Below are 21,897 nucleotides of genomic sequence, written 5' to 3'. Positions count from 1 at the left end.
TTTATAACATAAGATCAGGAATATTCCCTAAGAAAAGTGTGAAGATCAGAGACCAGATACTCTGTCTTCAGAATCACGACTGGCTAAGAAAAATCCAGCACAGCAGCTTCTGGATAAGGTGTCACACAAGGGTCATTGCAGAAAAATTACATTGTAGGAATCCTAAATCAGTAACTTTGTTAATTGCAATAAGGAGCATTGGCAAAACAGAAAACCACTGCAGAGATAAAAATAGCATGTATTTTGAGGAAGATCCCCACCTGTTCTGTTTGGAGTATTAAAAAGGCATATTAACACCATCAAGGAAAAATTGTAAAGGGTTTATAAATAACTACCACACTTTGCAGACTGTGAGAGATCAGTGACACTCTGATGCTCACCTCCTAAATCCCAGCATAGTATCAGTAGTGCCTGGCCAGCCTGTATCCTGCCCTCAGTCCCCATAAAGCTTGATGGCTTCTTCCACTTCCTTTCCTATCCTTCAGGAAAGTGTCCTTAGAGCCTGTGGCCCTGCTGCTAATTTCTAATTTCCAGTAACAATGAAGTGATTCAGCCAAGCACACCACTCTTCCCGTTTCCAAATCGCAGATCCAAGGGAAATGGTGGAGAACAACTCCCAGCATTATGTCCAGCACTTCCTAACTGACTTTCTCCAGTCCTTAGACACAGCTGGTTCGTCAGGTGGGCTGAAAGGGCAACGCTCTTCCTCCATGAGGAGGTTAACTCCTTCCTAAACCATACTTGTCTGAAAACAGACTCTTTATAAAAAAGCTACCACCCTTTTTAGCAGAGCCAAGCTGTTCTAATTGAAAAGAAAGATGGATTAGCCTCCAGTCAACAAACATTTCTGCACAGGACAACAAAAGCTTCCATTTATTTCCCTGAAATGTATCAAGAAACAAGTACAAATGTTTCTTGATTGGCACATGGCAAGGTGCCACACCCAATAACAGAATTTTATACCATTAAGGCTAACCAAGATAATAGCCTACTAATACACCTTATTAAAATTACTTTCCTTTGGCATGATATCTTTCCCCCTGGCTGCTGAGGACACAAGGTACTAAATCAGTGTTTGGCTTCACACAGAGGAGCCACAAGGTTACTCCATGTGACAGTGCTATCCAAAAACAGGAGAGGTTCAAGCACTGCCAGCATTCAGACATTGTTTACCCGTTTCCTTTTTTCTCTAATCTGTAATAAAAAGGATTAAGGTGGCACTAGAATAGACCAGCAATACATGAGGTTTTTCCTTCTAAAGATCAGCAGCCATGAAAACAGCCTGAGCACAAGCAAAAATTTTTTTAAACTGAGAGGCAGAAACAACATTTATGAAGTACATTACATTTATATTTTCTCATCTTTACCATTATTTGACTAACAAAATAAATTTCTTTTTTTTATTCCTCTTTATTTTAGCTATTAGCCACAGGATACATAAACTCAGTGCTGGATTCACTGACAGCCCGTTTGGTTTCGTGATGTATCACAGCTGCTCAGTGCAGACCATGCAGACTCTTTCCTCTCCTAAATGATCAATGTGTGGGCTGCCTTAGGAATTTTGGTCAGGACCCATTTTTAGTCTCTGTATGTACAATTCTGCTCAGCTATACTTTCTTCCTGTTTTTGCCCCCCTGCCCTTCCCAAGACGAAATTATTTTTATTTTGCCTCATCCCTCCTTTGTGCTCATTAACACATTTAAATGTACTTTGGAGAAAGAGCAGTGGAAACCACACCTGTGAAGGATCAAGTTATTGCTGCAAAGAATTATGAGACTAAAGATATAAAGACATTAAAAGAATTATGCCCTGCCTAAGCACCACATAAGCTTTAAAATAAGGCTTTATTTGCATGAATTGATTTCACTCTCCTGAACAACACTTACATAATAATTTTATTAACAAGTAATTTCTCTAAACAAAGTTTTATTGTTCTTAATTTGTAGGATAAAAGAAAACTGCAAGAAGAAATTACACAGAAACGTCTAAAAGTAGAAGAGGAAAAAATGAAACACCAACATTTAAAGGTAAGTTTAGTGTTAGATTTATGTAACTAAAGATAGCTTCAAGTCACATAGCACGAATAAAGGTTGGGGATTTCAGAATGCAAATCTTCATGCATTTAAGTCGTGCTTTTACTGTCAAATTTTCACAGCTTTGTGGAGTCTTGCCAGGACTCCATTTGACTTTAATAAGCATCACTCCTTGAAAAAAATTACACCAGAGAGCTAATGTTACTTGATCACTTTCATGGCATAAAGTGAGATCATAACCAGGAAAAACTCACAGATGAAAATTAAGCCTCACATTTCAGACTAGGGTGTGTTCACTCCCTAACCCCAAAACAGCAAGCTCACTTGGTACAGGGTGCAGCACAATCATGAGATCTGAGTTTTTTCCTAGAAAAAAAAAACCCAGACTATTTGGCTGTAAGCTTCTGTCAGCTTGTTTAAATATTTTTTTTATTTAATTTATCTTATATATAATTTATTTAATTTATCTTATATATGATTTATCTTTAGTAAAATAATGCTGTTCCTTTGTATATTCAATAACAACAAAAAAGTAAAAAAGTTACAAATATTTTTCTCAAGTATGGCCTAGTAAACTCAGGATTACAAAGTCAAAAGGTATAAGAAACCTAAAGATCCACCTCTGCAGAGAACTGAAATTGCAGTGATTTCTACTCAACACAACTATTCTTAAAATATTTATAGCAGTTTGGCAGTACATGTCATTTAGGGAGATGAGACAAAAATCTATGCTTCTAAAAATATGCAAGGCTTGTTCTTTTACATACTCTTTTCATTATGTGAGCAGGTAAAGTGTCTCAAGAAAGATATATTGAATCTAACACCAGAAGCATTATGCATTTCCTCCAGCAAATGTGAGAGAAGCATATTTAAAGCAGACTCCTCTTCAAAACAGATACTAGATCCTGGGTTTCATCCACCCTTTTCTTTTGTGTCAAGCCAAGAAAATGAAAAGCCATGATAAACTAGTTCACTGGGCCAGGCAAGCCAACACACATCCATTCCCAAGTTTTACTGGAAGGTGGTTACTACAAGGACAGGCTTGACCATTTGTGTAACATCTTGTCTAAAAGGGAGGGGAATATCTTTTCCAAGTCCTGTAAACTTTGAGTAGCAAACATGTGACTCCTCCATCATGGTACATGGCTACATTGAGTACTGCATGTTATATTTCAACTTTCCATGTCTATAAATCCAGAAAACTCTTTTGGCCTTCTTTATAGAGGGATAAACTGATCTGTTGTAGACAAGCAGCTAATCCTCACTACTGCTGTGTGCTTAAATGCTGTGTGCTCTGTGCACAGAGCCCTAGGGCAGTTTCCTTACAGACTTAGTATCTATTCGTAGGTAAAATTAATAGGTTCAGTGGAGTTAAGAAATCACAAACCAACATTGCACTTATTCTGAAGAAATTTCACAGAGGTTTCAGACAGGCTAAAACACTCCTTGAATACTACTGAAATACTACTGAAATGGTTTTACATTGGAAGAGAACAAAGGATGTGATTTCTCTGCCTGTTGCATGAGAAATCATACAGATATCACACAGAAAAGCTTTTAAATTAAATCAGTCCTATTGCATATACAAGGCAAAGCAAGGATCTGTTGAGGAAATTATTCACTTGGAAAAGAAGAATCAAGCATACATTTAAATATATACTTACATACACATGTATGCTGTATAAATGCATACAAATCATTAGTTATTTGGAGCACACAAAATGTACACTACTTTTTCCAGCTCAGGAATAAGACAGGCACCTAATATCAAACACTTTAGTACATTAAGATCTTTTGCTTTATGCCCCAGAAGCTTTGTCCCTTATTGAACGTTCTCGCTTCAGACAAATTCAGGTATTTCAACATAGTCAAACAAAAGGATCCAGTACATAAATTGCTTTAAAACAGATTTAGACTTCTAAAATATTTAAACACTGCAGTAAATTTTATTGAGGGGTCATTTCCCTAGCAATTCAGGCTGATTCCACTCATTTATACACTTACCAGCTTTGTGCATGGTAAAATCCAGAGCTCTATGATCTATTAACATAACTCACACCTGTCCCCTAGGATACTATTGCAGGTTAGTAAATCTCACTGTCATAGAGATGTTTGTATTAGCTGGATGTCACTATCCTGTTCCTCATTTTGTCCTTCCTATTTATAACCCTTAGCAACAGGTTTATTAGAAGGCTGCTGGTTTGGTTTGTGGGGTTTTTTTGACTGGAGTTTTTCTTTGGTATGTTTTTTGTTTGTTGCATAAAAAGGGAAGTTTTAACTTCCTTTTTGCAAATAGGAATCCCTGCTCTGGCTTCCCAATGACTTCCTTTGTTGTCCCCAAGCAAACTTCTTACTAGAAAGACACAGATGAGGTATCATGACAGATTTTGGTTAACTGGTAGAAGGAACATTTATTCTCTACATGTGCACTTCTCTCAGATGAAGCAGAGGACATGAAAGCAAATGCACCTGTGTGGACAGGGCTTCACAGAACTGCAAGGGGTATCGGGGGCTGCTAGTGTGGGTACAGGGGAATTTATTATCCAGTATTTCTAGATGCACCAAATCTAATCCTTCCTTCTACCTGGAATCCTTCTCACAGAAGCAACAAGGGAAGGGACCAGACAGAATTGTTTGAAAGGTGATGTCAGCACTGATGTGCATGCACTTTCTAAGAGCTTTTACAGTTTAGCTTATTAATTTTCAGGCCTCTGATATGCCTGAACTCCATTAGTGCTACCTTGCAGGTACTTGTCATACACCTCTTCTTTACAGTAGTTAACATTGTTGAACCACAATTTTTTTGTTAAAAAACGTGAAAAATATTTATGTCATCTCCAAAACTGTAAGGCAAGCTGCCATATCCCTGAGAAAGCAAGATCCACAAAATCAAAACACCTTTGCTTTCCAGTGAAGGATGAATCTTTCAGTGCTAGTCCAGCCTTGCTAAAGATGGTCATGGAGTTATACCTGGAGTACACACTGTAAATTATTCAGAGAATCTGCAGGATATTGTCATAGCACTTTTGATGTGACCATGAACCACAAAACAAAGTGATTACTTCCCAGCATTCTGGCCCTTCTCAGGGTTTTATTACATCACAGTGTACAAGTCTCCCTTTCCCTTCACAGACGGAGCCTAACGCAAAACAAAGGTGCTTTCACGTCAGTGCTATAGCACAAGCACAACCTGGTTCTGAGCTAGAGACACTTTGTCATGGAAGGAAATGTTAGACAGCAGGAAAAATCCTGTCAGGCCCAAAGCAGCTGCTCCTGCACTGCTCCAGCAGCGCTGGCTTGTGTCAATGCCTGGATGGAACAGACCTGAAGGCGTCTTTTATTCAGAGGGTGTTTCCAAACTACACAATGTGTCTTTCTTTCAAAAATGGCCAATTAAATGAAAAAGTTTACATAGCATTTAGTTGGGAGCAGCAGCAAACTGCTCTAGAAACATGGAAAAATAACACTATTGTGTTATGCTTGTATTTAGGGAGTTTGTTTTCTTGGAGCCTACCCTATACATACAGAAGCTTTTGTTGATTTCAATAGATGGTATCAGTTTCTGAGGTCTAGAGTGCCAGTCTCACTCCAAATCTTACAAAGAATTACAAATGTATTTTTGGAGACATAAGCACTAGACAAACATTGTTCCAGCCAAGATGAAAACATGACTTTTCTAGAAACCCTACTTATCATTAAAATCTAAAGAGTTTGACAGAAAGGGAATTAATAACTATGTGCCCTCCAGCTAGAGAACACAGTATTTTGTGGTCAATAAGAGTTGTGCCAACATCAGACTACCTGCATCAACCAGATCACGTAAAAATATACTATATAAAATCTGCACTTATTTCATTAGAGCCTAAAACACAACTACCAAAAAGTGCTGCCAATTCTACAGAGTCAAGGCTCAGGACATCGGTTTTGAGCAACCTGTGTTTACCAAGATTTCCTAGGATCTAGTGTTGAGAGAGACAGAATATTGTCCTGGAGGCTAAGGCAACTGTAAACATTGCTCTTACATCCCACAAGTAAATAAAATTAAAAGCACCATGGAGTGCACAAACTTCTCAGCATGCCTGTTTTAGACACACTTTCTATGACATTGTATGTCAAGTGGAAAATTGCTTTTAACTGCAGTAAGGTGCTACATATATATTCCTCTGCCAGTTGGGCCTCAGTAATAACCTCATGGAAAGTACACAATAAATAGAAAAGTGTAGGAAGCAACAGTTTAAGTGACTCAACACAGGATGCAGGCAGGGATTCCAACAGCCCCTGCAAGCAGCACTGAGGTTAATGCAGCATTCTCACCAGTGCTGGGCACACTGCCTCAAGCAGCAGTAGTCAAAATTCAATGTAATCTGCATCCACATCCTGCAATTAACAAAATTGTATAGGGGGAAATACCCAAAAACTTAATATGGAAATTAGTTCAAGGAATCTAAATTGGAACTGGGACATTCATGGTTAATTAAAGACTTTATATGTGTGCTCCTTTTTTGCCTGTTGAAAGAGTATTTCTAAAGAGTCCCAACTCCTTCCCCAAGGCAGCAACTGCATTTATACCCCTGAGTTAGACTGAAAGGAGCAAAAGGAGTGTAAGAAAGTTGGCATGGTTTACAAGTTTTCGTCTACAAATATGAACCTATCTCCAAGAATATTTTTTTTATACCAGGGATATTTTTGAGAGCTCTGATGACTTTCAAGTACCACCTTTCCCAGTGTGAAGCAGCTGTAGGAAGCAATCAGTGCAAACAACCATGTTTTTCAGAATTTGAAAACACAGCTGAGAGACACACTTGCCTGTACCCATGCAATACTCCCATTTGTAAGCCACCACTGCACAGAAAGAACTCCACAGGCACTAACCAGGTCAGGACCTAAATACCTGAATTCTGGATTTCCCCTGCAACAGCAGCTCTAAATACACAGCAGTTCTGCTGAAACACCAGGCACCAGCTGCCCATGCTCCACCTTTCCACTGCCCCTCTTACCCCGCACATCTTCACCAGCCAAAATGCGAGTTCACTAACGTAAGTACACAAGATCCTTTGAAGTTCCAGGGGTAGCATTGCATTGCTAATTCACTAGAGATCTCTCACTCTTATACAATCTTATTTACAGAAACTTCTCATATTTTATACCTCCTTCTAGAAGGTATGCAATGCCAGATCCCAGAAATTAGGCAGCTTCTGTTGTGCTTCTGACTGGAGCCTTTCGCATGAGTCTGTCACATGTATGGTTGTACAACTGGTTTGCTTTATTGAAGACACACACAGCACTGGATCCACTTACCAGTATTCATCTGCTATGGACAACAGCTGACATACTCTACATTTTTGTTGGATGAACTAATAAAATGGGACATTGTTCCTAAAGATTTTACTTTCAGTCAATCTCAAAAAAGCTGTTTAGTATTTCTCTTCCAGTGGCACTCACTGCAGTCAGGTTGCCTTATGCTGGATATATCACAATGCTGTGGCTCACATCTGTGGCATCAAGACAAATACAGCAAATGGTTAAACACCCTAACTTTTAGCATTCTCTTACTTGTCTATTTTCCCCCATCAGAAAAAGGCCATGAGAGAAAAATGGCTCTTGGATGGCTTTAATTCTATGACTCCAAAAGAAGAAGAAGAAATGCAAAAGCAGAATCAGGAGGACCAACAACGGACTCATGAGCTGGAACAAGACATTTTCAGGTAGGGAAGTACCCCTGTCCTTGTGTCTGGGTTAAAATGGTCCCATATTAAAAGTCCTACCTCGTTTTGTAAAAGATGAAAATGTCAACAAGTGCTAAACACATGCAGAGTAAAGCAATTTTTGTCATGTTTTCTATTCAGTCAGAATTAGAGAATACAGAATGCAATTTTCCATACCATAAATTGTAACAAACTGCACAGTAACTATATTGCACAGTATTTGTTTCTCTAATTCCAGATATCCTTTCTATGCTGTCTTGGGTAGATGTAAGCCACAACATAAGGGGCTCTAAGACAGCAATTGTTGAATCAGAACTTTAAACTAACAATAAATTTTGAAAGTCCTTCAGTTTCACTAGGTCCTGGCACAGCCTTTAATACCTGACTTTCATTATAGCAGCACTTCAGAATAGTACAGGCTCCCTAGCCCCATCAGTAACACTTACCTGCAATTTTCTTTGTGCTTTGTACCCAATTTAGTCCCAGAAACCTGCTATAGCAAAGGTCTTTTTCACCTTTCATTAGAGATGTTTCTACAAATCTCAACACCTAGTGCTTCCCTATCACACAGGACTACCGTTTGACTGCAGAGACTGTCTCATGAAAGACTCTTATTTACTATGCACATAGTTCCAGGTGCTTATTAGCTCCAGTTGGCCCTTCTCAAATACCACAGAGCTGTGTACACGGTCAGCTCCTGCCCTGGATCCAGGCATACTGACTAGTACTACCTCTTAGCACCCACAGAAAAGGTAAAATGATCCTGTTCCTTTAGTTTCTGGAAAATTTTATCAACCTTTTTCAAGGCTTCTTCCTCCAATTCAATAGCATTTTCTTCTCTACTTCTCTTCCACTGTCTCCTACACATTCCTTTGGCAAAGCTGTCACCAAGATAACGTTCTCTGGTGATCTCCCATCCTCTTCCCTCCTTACTCCATCTCTGACACAGATAATAATTCTCTTGGCTGACAGGTAGCAGCCTAGTGCTAGTTTGTCCTATAATTATGCTGACTTCTTGCTCAAAAACACTTTTCTCTACAGAACATCTTTTTACACACCATTGTTGCAGTGGTAGGAGGTAGGCAGCATGCCCTGAAAACATCCCAGGAGGCTGTCATTTTGAAGGCATGCAAAAGGGTTCCATACAACCATGTGAGCACCAGAAAAGAACAGTATTTATGGCTAGAACAGGCTAAGGAGCAACAGGGAAATGGTGCTGAGCAAGCCCACTGGAAGTTCAGCCCTTCTCTAAGTAGCAAATGGAAAGATTAGATTCAAAGTCCTGTTAACCGTGACCCAAGCCTGAGCTAAGAATTTAGGCAGGGTTATTCACATGTCTTTTGATATAAATTAAATTTCCTACCACTCTGTTTAGCTGTTTAGTAAGGGCATCTAGAAAAATATCCACATTGCCTTCCAAATAACATTACATTGTTTATACATACCCAGGCCAGTTTCAAACCAGCCAGGAGTGAAACAGAAACCTAGGAATAAAGTTCACCAATAAATATAAAATATGCATCATATAGTTCTTGCACAGTGTTTTTGCTATGCCATAGATATCACCAAAGCTAGCAGCCTGTCTGACCTCTGACCTACCCTGTAAATCAAACACTGCTAAACTGAGCATGCAGACACATCATACAGTAGAAATAACAAACTGAGAGGCTCCGTAGAATTCTTTCTTCTAAGCATCTGACTATAAAAGAGATACTCAGTTCACACTGTTGATTATTCTGCATGTGTTTTATCTTCAGTTTAGAAAGTTATGAATCACTTTAAAGACTTTTTGATTACCCTTAGGTAAGTCTTTTTTTCTTTCTGCTGAGAGGACAATTGCAATTGTTGCCAGATTATTTACAGTAGTTGCATGGGCCTTGCCATCACCTTCCTAAATGGGACCTCTGTTCTGAAACATTCTTTGCTTGAGTGTCAAATTGAGCTGGTGTAGATCTGCCAATCAGTTCAGATTTGAGCATTTTTTAAAGAAGGGAGAAGTTCCATTCTTTGTATCAATGACAAAACAGTGAATAGCAAGCAATCTGAGCCACCTTGGAGACAAATGGCTGAATGTTTTGGTTACAGACAAAATATTGCATTTACACTACCTGTCCTATTTACCCTCTTTACATGTTAGAGGCTTCAGGAAACCAAGTGAGCATATCCTTGGGTTGGGGTACAAGATAAATGAAGAATTAGGAGTCCTGTTTTCTTACTTAATCTTCAACTAATAACACTAATTCTTGATGGAATTAGTTGCTAAACAACACATTTAAAAATGCAAAACAACTAAGGTCTATTCAATTGCTTGTGATGTGATGCATGAAAGCAGACTCAGGCTATGCTAAGAGCTGCTAAAGCATTTGGCTCATCTCAAAACATGTGAGGACTTGCTAAACTGCCTTTTCCCCTCAGTCTGGAATTCTTCAGGTTGGTAGGAAGATAGGATCTTCCTATCCTATCTGCCTTTCATTCTGGAGCCTTTTTTCTTTTTTTTTCTGGTGTGGCAGTGATGCCAACTCCAGCAGATCAGCTGGTAGCCAGCAGCATCCAGGCAATCTCCACAGATCTCCTTAATTCACCTGCTACCTTGGCAGTGGAACTTTTCATTTGGTTTCTTGACTTCTAAGGTTTCTTCTTTCATCCACACCTCCATACTACTTATTTTCCCCTCTCAAATAATCAGTGCCACTTTAAAAGAGGATGAATATTCAAAGAATTGATTTAATACAGTAGCTGCGTCATGCTTCCAATTCTTGCCAAAAAAATGCAGTGCCCTACAACAGGTAGTTTCAAATAATTGCTAGAATAGTTACTAGATTCTTTCAAGACAAACTGTGATATAGCTTCATAAAAATGTCATTTATTTAGAAGTTTCTAAATATTTAAACACACTGCAAAGATCCTGGCATAACTTTTCAACTGCATGATGTTATAAGGGCTTCAATTTCTTTGAACTATACAAATTGCATCTCCTAGAAGTTTTCTTTCCACAATTTCCAGTGTGCACACTCACAACATGCTCTGAAATTGAAACATAAAATCTGTTTTTGCAAGTATAAATGCAAAAGAGATGCTTAGAGTCTAGATGCAATTCCCATTACATGGGTATGAGAATTTCTCTCTAAACCCACTGAATCAGATCTCTTAATTACCACATAAAGTGGGTGCTGGTATGGGGGTAAGAGCACATATAAACTGTAATTTGTCTCTTGATCATCCAGGCAAATACATGTTGTTCATAATCTTTGATTTATTTGGGGTTTTGTCTTTTTCCCCACCTCCCTTTTTTCAACTATCTTCAAGAATTTTCCTCCTCTTCTTACACCTGTGTGTCTAGGAGTGTTTACAGCCAAGACTGAAATAAATCCACAGTATGAGTTGGTGATTTTCCAGCTCTTTATACTTCTTTGAGTTTTTAATGATTTTCAAATTATGATATTGTGATCAAGTCTCATTAAAATAAAACATCTCAATATATTTAACAAAGACCATTTCATAAGAAGTGCAAAAATAACGACACATGGTCATTAGTTTTTTTAATAGCTCTCCAAAAATATTTATCCCCTCAGTAAAAATGTTTACATTTTAGCACTGTAATCAGTAGCTTTAACCAAGCTTTTTGATCTAAGGCCATCTTGCAGGGCTCAGGACAAAAGTGTGAGCAGCTTTAAAATATGTTTTTTAGCTTTTGCTTTCATCCTGAAGGGGTTTTTTTCCACATATCTGTTCTGAGGTCTGTGATACCTTTGTATATCAAGAAACAGGATGTTGTCACCAACGGGTAGAAGTCCACGTAGCACACTGTTAGTGTAACTGTACATATCTGAGTTTAAATAGGGCAAGAGCCATAATGGTAATTCAGATTCCTCAGCCACACAGAAGAAAATCAATAATGCTTATCTGTTGACCTGCATTCCGCTTTTCTAGTCTGGTTACTTCAAAAGGATGGCAGACTTTAATCATTCATGACTTTTTGTAATATTGTGAGTCCTAGCACACAGTAAGGAAGTCAAATTACAAAAATACAACACTTCTTTCCCTCGGGGTTATACGCCAACACTTCTATAACCCTGTCTGTAACATTGTCTCATATAATTTATTGGAACTCTTATGACTGTTCTCAGAAAAGGTAACATCAGTTGCCATTGCCTTAGACCTACAGTCATTGATTTCCAGCATAGATTAAAACAAAAAAAAAAAAATAGAAGGCATATTGCATTCAAATATGGAAGTTTTTGAAATTTCTTTTTGTCTTAAAATTAAAAGAAGTTCTTTAAAAAAGTACCAGTAAAGTTATACAGCATTAACCTACAGCATAAGACATTCAGTTTAAGTCCCACCTCAGGGTTAATTCTGGAGTTGGATTCTAGATCTTCATGGAAAACTGACTTCCCAACTACTCAGCTAATAAAGCAAGTTCCATCTAAAGCTCAACAAATATGCACTTATGTAGAAAAGAGTAGTCCTGAGTAGAAATAAAAAATAGGAAAAAGGATACCTGCTTAAGTCACTGCCTTACTCAACAGAGAAAAATTTGATCAAGATACTGTAATTAGAAGTGTGCTTTATACTCAGACAACCAGGAATAGCTTTCTTCCTCTCTAATATTGAGAGTCAATTTTTATATCTTGGGCCTTTCTGTCTAGAAGTTTTTATCATACACTAAGAAAATAAAAACCTCTGATCAGGAAAAAAGATACCTTAATCTTTGTACTCAGCTTTAACATGCAAGAAACCATACAACATAGACTTCAAATACAAGAGGATCAGGGAAGGGGGCTATAACACACAAACCTACAGTATGTGTCAGTAGCCCAAAAGAAATTTTGACTCCTGAGCCACAATATTCCTTTCACATAACAATAAAGATTTTTAAAAGAAAATTGTTAACCCATCAGACAAGTGCTAAATGGCAAAATAGTTCACATTTACATGTGGAAGGCACTGTTTGTTGTCAGGTTTGGGGTTTTTTCATTTTAAATGAAAATACTATTTCATACTTATTTCCCAGTGTGTGTGAAATTTTAAGTTGATCTCATAAGATCAAAGTTTGTCAAGGTAAGTAGAACCATCCCTACTAATGTCCATATTCCCAGTGCATCAACTCTACAATGTTGTCCTTTGTAACTGTGATTGCAGACTGGAGAAGGAAATTGAGGCTCTGGAAAGACAGGAATTGGAAGTCTCAGCTAAGGAAGAAGCAATTTTAAAGAAACTGAAGTCTGTTGAGAAAACAACAGAAGACATAATAAAGGTTAGTGCTATATTATTCCAGAAATAGAACTTATTACTCAATCATCATCATATCCAGGGAAAGAGGAACTAGCTGGATCCCATGAGTGGTCATGAGCTTTTGCCTGAAGTGACAGCAGCTCGAGTACCAGAGGGATCAAGATGTTACATTGTTTAAGTGCCCCTATGCCTACATTTGCTTATTTTTGGGGGTGGGGGAGCAATTCCTATCTTCACTCAAGCACACCACATCTCTAAAAACAGCACTGCCACTGACACCCAGTAACTTTACATCTCAGCCAGAGACAGACACACCAGGTACAGACCAGGTACAGAGGCTGGTCTATTCTTGCTCCTTCAGGTGTTGTGCCCAGCTAAACTGCATCATGTTTTCCACCAAGTCCCTGATAGAGATTATGATGCATTTTAATGTTTTCAGCCATTAGTCTTTGTCAAAAGGCAATTTTAATATTTTTAAATTGTCTTAAACCATCTCAAAAAATACAGTGTTAAAACTAAACTTCAGTTCTCCAGCTGTTCTGACATACACACACATTCTCTGAAGATACACAGGGAGATAAATAAAACTGGAAAGCCAAAGTAGGACCTTTAAAAAAAATCTTTGACGCCAACCAGGTTGGGCCACGGTGGGAAGCTAGGTCACTGTTTGACACTTAATAATATTTTTGTTCTTCCCTGTGTGACTTGGAATCATATTAGCAAAAGACCACAGAAATTTCCCTTTCTCACTCACCTTGCTCCAACTGAGCACATTTCACTTTTAGCCCCTTCTCTGTATGAAGTTGTGCACACAAAAGGTTAAAACTATCAGGGAAACCAAAGCACTGTCTAGTTAACACCTTAAAAGTAACTATCACATTTATTGTTAACGGTTCTCTTTCCCACCTAGTCTGTGAAGACTGAAAAAGCTGGATTTGAAAAAGGTACGTTTAGTGAAAAGAATATTTTTTAAAAGGTTCCTGTAGAAGTAAGTTAAAACATACTAATGCTTTGTGGATCTATGGATCTTCTTTACTCAGAGGCAGCAGACTACATATATGCCAGCATCCCTGACCTTCCCAAGTATTTCAGACCTTCTACACTGAGAAGTACAGCACATGCTGACATGGATGACGAAGAAAAGAGAAAAGGTACTGCTTATTAGTAACCCCAGAGGATGTCAGTATGTACAAAATCTTCCTATTTATTGAATCTAATACAGATTAAGCAAAGAATAGACATTAGAGATATGAAACATTTGTTCTTATTTAAGTAGTGTTACCAGTTAGCTCATCAAAACTAAGAGGTGAGACAGTGGTGTAAGGTATGTGTCACTGAGGATAACTCTTTTCACCACTGACACTTCTTTCCAGCACTTCATTCCTCTGCCTGTCATAACTAAGTATAGACTCCCTTTATATCATTCATTTTGCGTTTTCTATCTGCACTTACAGCTGCTGGGTAGCCAGCAGTAGCCTGGTTATTTCCCAACTACTACAAAGCCTCCTAACCCTTCAAAGTACCCAAGACTCTCTGGCATCACAGCATATGGAGCTCTGCTGCTGCTATTGCCCAGCATAATGCCGGGGGCCAAGGTTAAATCTGGATTTCTCAGTCTATCCTATAATGAACACTGTCTCCTCAACAGCTGACTTTTCCTCACAGAATGATTTTTTTTTTTCCACAAGGATTAAAGGGGACATTCAAAATGGGAATCTAATATATTGGTTGTGTATGTGATAATTTCACATATTTAATAATTCATTCTGACAGCTGTTCTCTATCACTGTCAGAACTCCTATATTTCTTGCAGCTACTGCATGACCAGTTTAAGCACTTGTTTCTTTCAACAGCATTGTTTGCCATGGAAATTAAGGTTGAAAAAGACATGAAGACAGGTGAAAACACAGTGTTATCAACAATACCCCTTCCCTCAAAGGAGTTTAAAGAGACAGGAATTAAAGTCTATGATGATGGCAGGAAGTCAGTCTATGCAGTGTCCTCCAATGGTAGCACAACACAAAACGGGATGGATGAACTTGCTCCTGTTGAAGTGGAAGATCTGCTACGGCAGGCAACTGAAAAAAATTCTCAGTCTCCCACAGAATACCATGAACCTGTGTTTGCAAACAAATTCTGCAGGCCAGTAACTCCTCAGAAAGACAAATTAGTCCCTGGACCAAAACCAGAAGGCACTGACAAAAAAGAGGTGAATGGATTTAGCAATCATCAGACAGAGTTCTCCTCCAAAACAGAGCCCTTTAAGCAGCAAAACAAAGAGAATGGCTTTGATCTTCCAAAGGTAATACAACAAAAGTCTCCCTCTTCAGTAACTTCCCCTACAGAGAAGAAAGTGCACACTAATCCTGAGAAAAGGATAATCCATAATGAAGAAAGAAACACTGCACATGAGGAATTACAACCTTACCAGAATACAAGAGAAAGACATAGCGAAACAAGGTTTTTAAATCCCTGTCATCCTAATGAAGCACCCCCTGCATCTCAAGATGAGGAAGATGTTCGGTACAACATTGTCCAGGCTGTACCTTGCTATGTGGATGAATCTGAACCTGTAACAATGGTTTTCATGGGTTATCAGCGCATCGATGATGACGATGCAGAAGCAAACCAGAAGCTGTCCCGATATGATGGGGTTATCCGTGCAGAGCTAGTTATCATCGATGATGATGATGAAGATGACAGCAAATCTGAGAAACCAGCATATCATCCCATAGGCCATTATAGTCAAGTTTATCAGCCACCAAACAGGAAAACCACAGAAGTTCAACAGACAAACCCTGTGAGCAGTCCAGGTGCAAGGCTAAACAAGGTACCTCACAAAAATTCCATCTCCCTGCAAGAACAAGAGGAACGCTTAAGCTCACCAACACACCATGCTCATCTTCACAGCCAGTTGTCTGGAGATGGTACAGAAGACCCCTCGCTAACAGGTAACAGAAAAGGAAAATCATGTCACTGCTGTTTGCTCATGTAGTAATCAATAGTGCTCTCATCTGCTAGCAACTGTGTCACTTATATTGTTTGGATCGTTTCAGACTAATATGCTATCAATAACAATTTTTTTGCTTATTTGTTAACAAATACCAATCTACATTTTGGATCTGTTGAATTATTTTGTCTTTAGCAATGCACTAGTTACCATATCAAAATTTGGTAAATAAACTAAACTATCGCAGAAATGCCATTCCTGTAACCTTCAAAAATTAAAAGTGGTTCTCTTTCAAGTTCCATTAATGCTACCAAAATTAGCAGAATTGGTTTTCATTTCTTGCAGGTAACTAACAGCATTGCTACTTAACAATTCCTCCTCCCTCACTGGCATGTTTTTCTGCCTGTCTGCATTCCAGCTACTTCCTAGATTATTCAAGTTACTCCTTAAATAAGACAGACGGTTTAATAACCAGCTTTACTTTGTATTTTTGAGAAATCAACATTTCCAAGACTGTCTTGATAGTGTTCATGCACATTTTTAACATTTTTTTCATTAACTCAAGTTAGACATTTTTATAGCTTCTGAAAGATAATGAAAGAGTTTTCATCACTACACACTGTTAGTCCAGCAGTCCACAGTTATTTCTGAATACTTTTAAATTCTATTAATACATACAGTATCGATTTCTTACGATAAAGTTTTATAATAAAAGTTTGAAAGCAGTAGCAAAATATTCCAGAAACAGAGAAAACTCTTCTTTATGATTATGTTGCACTTTGATGCATACAATTAAACTCCATTTAAGTATACTTACAGAGCAGCAGATTTCAGACAGTAGTCACATTCCACTTGAAGGAAAGAATACTCTGGTTGAATTACAGGGATATCAGGGGTCCTGATCCCACATTCTCTCCTCTAGACAATTTGCAGCATAAATGTAAGTTTGGGCCCTGCCTAAAACTGTATTGACAACCCAGGTATTCTTTACACTACATGTAAAGCCAGGAGAGGGGATGATATTTGGATAAGAACTTTCAAGTATTTTTGCTTCAGTGGAGGCTGATTGGGAAAAGCTGCTCAGCAAGCAAGGCTCTGGCTTTTAGGAGTATCAACATCATGGAGTCATGCACACAACCATCAAAAATATTCCAGCAGTGCTTCCTGGCCTCTCCCATCAATAAGGCCACTACACTTTTCCATTTCTAGAGGACCTCTGCTTTCCTCAAGCACCATCCTGCCATCTGTATACTTCCCTGTGTCCTCCAGCACCAAGGGCTCCTGCCAGCAGCTCTTATGCCAGCAACTAGAAGCAGAAGTAGTTACTACAGGCAGGATAAATCACTCCAGAAACTGCTCCAGCCCCTTATATTTTGGGGATGGTCCCTTCATTCCCCCATCACATAAGTATAGAATAATGGAGAAGTGACACTCACCCACCCACCAGCAGGTTTCTACTGAAACAGGTCACTCATCCTACAGCCTGCTGCATGGGTGCTCCTGAACATATGCTGGGAAAGGATTTTCCAAGTAGTAACTACAAGCTGGCAGTACAATTCAGGTGGGCCATATACAGGCCATGGGATGTTAGCTGAGCACCTCTATCCGTACCGAGCCCCGCTTATTTTTGTCTCCCAGGAGAACCATGTGAAATGTCTATGTTTTTCCCCCTCCACTTATACACTTCCCAAACAATCTGGGTTCTCTCCCATTTGAGGTTAGTGGAAAACAAATGCTGACTTTCAGGAAAGGGGACAAAGCGCAAATATAGCAAAGATATTTGAGAATCTGTCCTGTAAATCTGTATTTGGTCTCAACCATTTACTTACAACTATTCCATTGATAAGAAAAAGGCCAATTGGGAAAAATGGATCCCAGCTCAATTACAAGGAGTTTAGCAATTGCTTCAAAAATTCCCCTAGTCAGCGCTGTCTCCAAGTGAGTATCTCCATGCCTAGTAGAATTTGGAACTAAGCCATCTTCTTCTTTAGCCCCCCACTTATTTATTGTCACTCCCTGGGACATTTTTGATCAGTGGAAAAAACCAGGAAGTGACTCAATCTTTCCCAAGCAGTCCTATAATCCTACTGAGACTCCTAAAAGGGAAACAAAACCAGGAAAGCCTCTCAATCTAGAACAATGTATTATACAGAGCTGTTTCTTAAAGAAATATATTGTTTTCGAAGCAGTCATTTATCCCTACCTAGCTGGTTCACCCTAAATGCCACCAGAGAAAAGAGTGAGGTCAATCACTTTTGGTAGCTCATCATTCTTTACTAAAACAACAAACAGTAAAACAGAAAAACTAATCCTCTTGGAAACTAAAGCTTTGGGAAGCACTTGCAGCACTTAAACATTAAACAAGCACTGAGGACTCTGAAAGACAATGGAAAGCAAAGAAGCACAGGACAGACCAGCATGATGGCCCCTTATGTAACAATTTTTATTTCGGAAAGAAATGAACCTTCAGAACAAGTCACTGAATTAGTTAGCAATGGCCAAGGACAAGGAAGCAGAGGCATTGTTCAATGTGCCAATCTATATAGAGACATATCAGATTAAATTAGAAGGTTTACATACCCACAATCTTACAAAGATTCAGGACATACCTCTTTCCATATAGCAGCAATTACCCTTCCCCCACAAGCTCCTTTCCCCATAAATATCCCAAAGTATGTGCCCTCAGAAAAATCATACAGAGAAAAGGATGACAGCAGTGTAATTGGTACACCCATATTTGCATTATTACAGCTTATTTTCTTCTTTAAATTTCAGGCAAATTAATTCAAGTGCAAATGTTTTGAAGATTCAATACTCATTAGGGAAATGAAAAGTCCTTGGGAGGGAACAAAGACTAGACATAGTGAAATGAATAAGGAAATGCAAAACTAAAGCTGAATAAGCAGCAAAACCTACTGACAGTGGGGAACAGGCTCTCATGGGACAAAGGTCCAAGGCTTTTGGCAGCTAGCTAGTCTAGATGAGCTATTTTGTTTTTCTCCCACTGGAAGCTTTGCAACCTTCAAAAGACAAAATGGAGACGGCTCCATTTGTGTTGAAGAAAGTAAAATACAAAAATCCTTTTTAATTCATGCACACCATCTGTTTCTGTAATGTATAGAGCAAGACAAAAGCAGACTATGAGCTATAAGTGAGGCAACAAATTAACTGTTCTCAAGCCATGTCCAGGGCTTGAATCCTTCAGAATTCCTCAGCCTGTAAAAAGTACACAGTGTCTTTGTAAGAGCCAAGGTTAACATCAGTGGCTCCATGATATAAAGTTACACTCAGATGCTTCTATGATTTGCATCAACTTCAACATTCAAAACATAACTTAAGTTGGACATTTGCTGACATGTGTGAATCAAGCAAACAGCTGCTTTGACCCCTCTTGTCTCAGCAGAGAGACATATGCAGGAATGAGACATGCTATTTTTGGTGACTCTTCAAACTAACAGGTCAGAGTAATGAAGATTATTCCCATTACATTCTCAGATCAACAATGTGCTGGGGGGAGGCTTTTACATATCAAATAACAGCATTATATTGCTGTTCTAAAAATAACCTTAACATTGAATCATTGGCCTTGCTCTGTTCCTTTCAAACTTACCCACATTATACCCAGATAGAGACAATAGCCATACTAATGTTTATACAGGTACTGTTACTGCATCAGATGAAATCAGGAACATGACTAACTCCTGCTCTGACTCACAACACCAGGAAGAGAGGAAAGTTTTCTTTGAGCATCACAGAAAAGGAAAAGGTTTGCAAACAGTTACAGCTCCCACTGAGGAGTTTAGCTTAAACAAAGAGTTTGTTTAATTATTCATGCATCCTTTTAATCTGTCAGCATCCAGTCAAGGGCAAAACCAACTCTATTTAATGTGTTAGTGATGGGAACAGAGACAAAACAGAAGATAGCTGTGCTAATTTTTAAATAGCAGTTATGGAGTAATTTCTTAACATGTTCACTTTATTGCAAAATTACCAGAACTAACACCTTCTACTGATTTCTTTCTATAACAATAAAACAATGCTTATTCTGCTGGATTAACCACCGGAGGTATGTGTATTCTTAATTTTTCTAAATAAGGAGATTTTGCTTCAGAAATAGAAAGAAAGACTTAAAATGCAATGGCTTTGTTTGTTTATTTTTGCAGCTCTGAGGATGAGAATGGCAAAGCTGGGGAAAAAGGTGCTTTAACAGCTATAATGACATGGAAGTAAAATTTACCACTCAAAGCAGACAAAGCTAAGAAGACCTTCTTCCACATACTTTTTCTGGATCATAATGCTTGTTTTGTTACTCTGTTTCATGGGCTATTTTGCCCTCTGCAAAATGCAATGGACTTCAACAGACTTTCAGATTTGACCAACTGCCACATACACACACCCTGGATTTTGTTAAAAGTAGTGGGAAGTTACCTAAGGCCATAAATGCAGTGTATATACAAGTATAAAGACATGTGCATACCTGTTCTCACAATCAGAAATATGCTGTTGCTATATACACAGAGCAGATAAAACATTATCTCCATGGAACTTCATGGGACATTGTTTCACATTCAAGTGTGCCAATCTATCTGATTTTTATTGAAAATGCTGTCCCAGCATTCTTTTTGTAAAAGCATTGGTTAATAAAAAGCAAAATGTGAGAGAGGAGCAGGAAGAAATGTAAATATAAAAAGTGCTTTCCAATTATACTACCTTGGATGAAATGTAAAGCATTCCTTTTTAAATGACAGCAGAGCAAACCAAAAATAATTAAGCCAGCATACTTAAATATTTAGCCACCTTCTAGAGCTCCACAGTCCATTCACCCTTCTATGTTACATATGCCAGTGTAGCCATCCTCACACCCTGCTCTCTTCACCATCCCACAAACATGCTGCCCACCCACAACCTCACAGATCAATCCTGTGCATAAGGATGGAACATCCTGACCTCCTGAGCATGGTTTTACCTCCCAGCTTGCTGAGAAAGCCCTGCTTTTCCAAGAAACTGGTTGCCAAACAGGCAGTGCCTGTCCATCAGAAAAACCCAAACAAACAAAAAACCAACCAAAAAAAAACCAAACCAAAAACAAACAAACAAAACAAAAAAAAAACCAAAAACAACCATACTGTTATACTCTTTAGGTTTCAGCTGTCTGGGGAGCTAAAATCAGGCAAGCCTCCCATCAAAAATACCAAGTTGCCAGTGGCTTGTCCTGCAGCTGAAAACAAAAATCTGTTACAGGTACAGCCACTGCTGGGCACAGTTCTCCAGCAAGTTTCAAGGCTCCCACCAAAAAACAGGTTAATTCTTTCCACATGATAGAGGAGGTAAGGGCCCTAAAAGTAGGTTCAATCACACCTACAAAAATCCCATCCTAGTCAGATTTTCCAGTGCATAGTTCTTGGGGAGAAAAAGTGCCTCATAGCACACTACACCATTATATTGAAATCAGTACAACAGCTTTAATTCACTAGGTCTTAGCCTTGTTTGTAACACTAAACAGATAAGGCTCAGTTTGTATCATTCTGGTATACCTGACTCAAATTATGCACCAGCAAAAAAAACCAAAAAAGAAACAAACAAAAAATCAAAAACACCAAAGAAAACCCACTAAACTATAATTTTCACTGGTATTTTTTTCAAAGCAGGAAACCAAAGTTACTACCTCATACTGAGGCACGATGGTAGTAATTGACTGATTTGTAGCCTCTAAACATTTGGTGGCTCCCAGTCTGATGTGGGTAATATTCTCAAATTTTAACACTTGTCAGAAATGGTTACCTGGAGAGTAGAATAATAAATACAAACAAATAAATTTTATTATAGTACAGTTCCTCTACGTCTATCCTGTTGTTTGTTGTTGTTGTTTTATAGTGGATTTTTTTCTTATGCTTCTCTCTGTTATTTGCTGGTTGTGAGAGCAGAAGGCTTCAGCCTCAACTCTTAAGGATACACTAAAAAACAAAAGTAGGTG

General features: G+C 38.5%; 1 protein-coding gene across 1 annotated transcript in view; it reads left to right on the top strand.

Moving 5' to 3' along the window:
- Nucleotides 1-21,762, top strand: part of PALMD (palmdelphin) — a 47,400-nt gene extending 25,638 nt beyond the window's left edge. The window contains exons 3-9 of the mRNA XM_015636064.3: nt 1,947-2,027; nt 7,608-7,738; nt 12,881-12,995; nt 13,884-13,917; nt 14,014-14,124; nt 14,827-15,924; nt 20,087-21,762. Of these exons, the coding sequence (XP_015491550.1) occupies nt 1,947-2,027; nt 7,608-7,738; nt 12,881-12,995; nt 13,884-13,917; nt 14,014-14,124; nt 14,827-15,924; nt 20,087-20,130 (1,614 nt within the window). The 3' untranslated portion in view covers nt 20,131-21,762. The remainder of the gene's footprint in view (nt 1-1,946; nt 2,028-7,607; nt 7,739-12,880; nt 12,996-13,883; nt 13,918-14,013; nt 14,125-14,826; nt 15,925-20,086) is intronic.
- The last annotated feature ends 135 nt before the right edge of the window (nt 21,763-21,897 follow it).

This window comes from Parus major, chromosome 8, assembly GCF_001522545.3.
Source record: "Parus major isolate Abel chromosome 8, Parus_major1.1, whole genome shotgun sequence".
Classification (NCBI taxonomy): domain Eukaryota; kingdom Metazoa; phylum Chordata; class Aves; order Passeriformes; family Paridae; genus Parus; species Parus major.
This window is presented reverse-complemented; position numbering and strand designations above follow the sequence as displayed.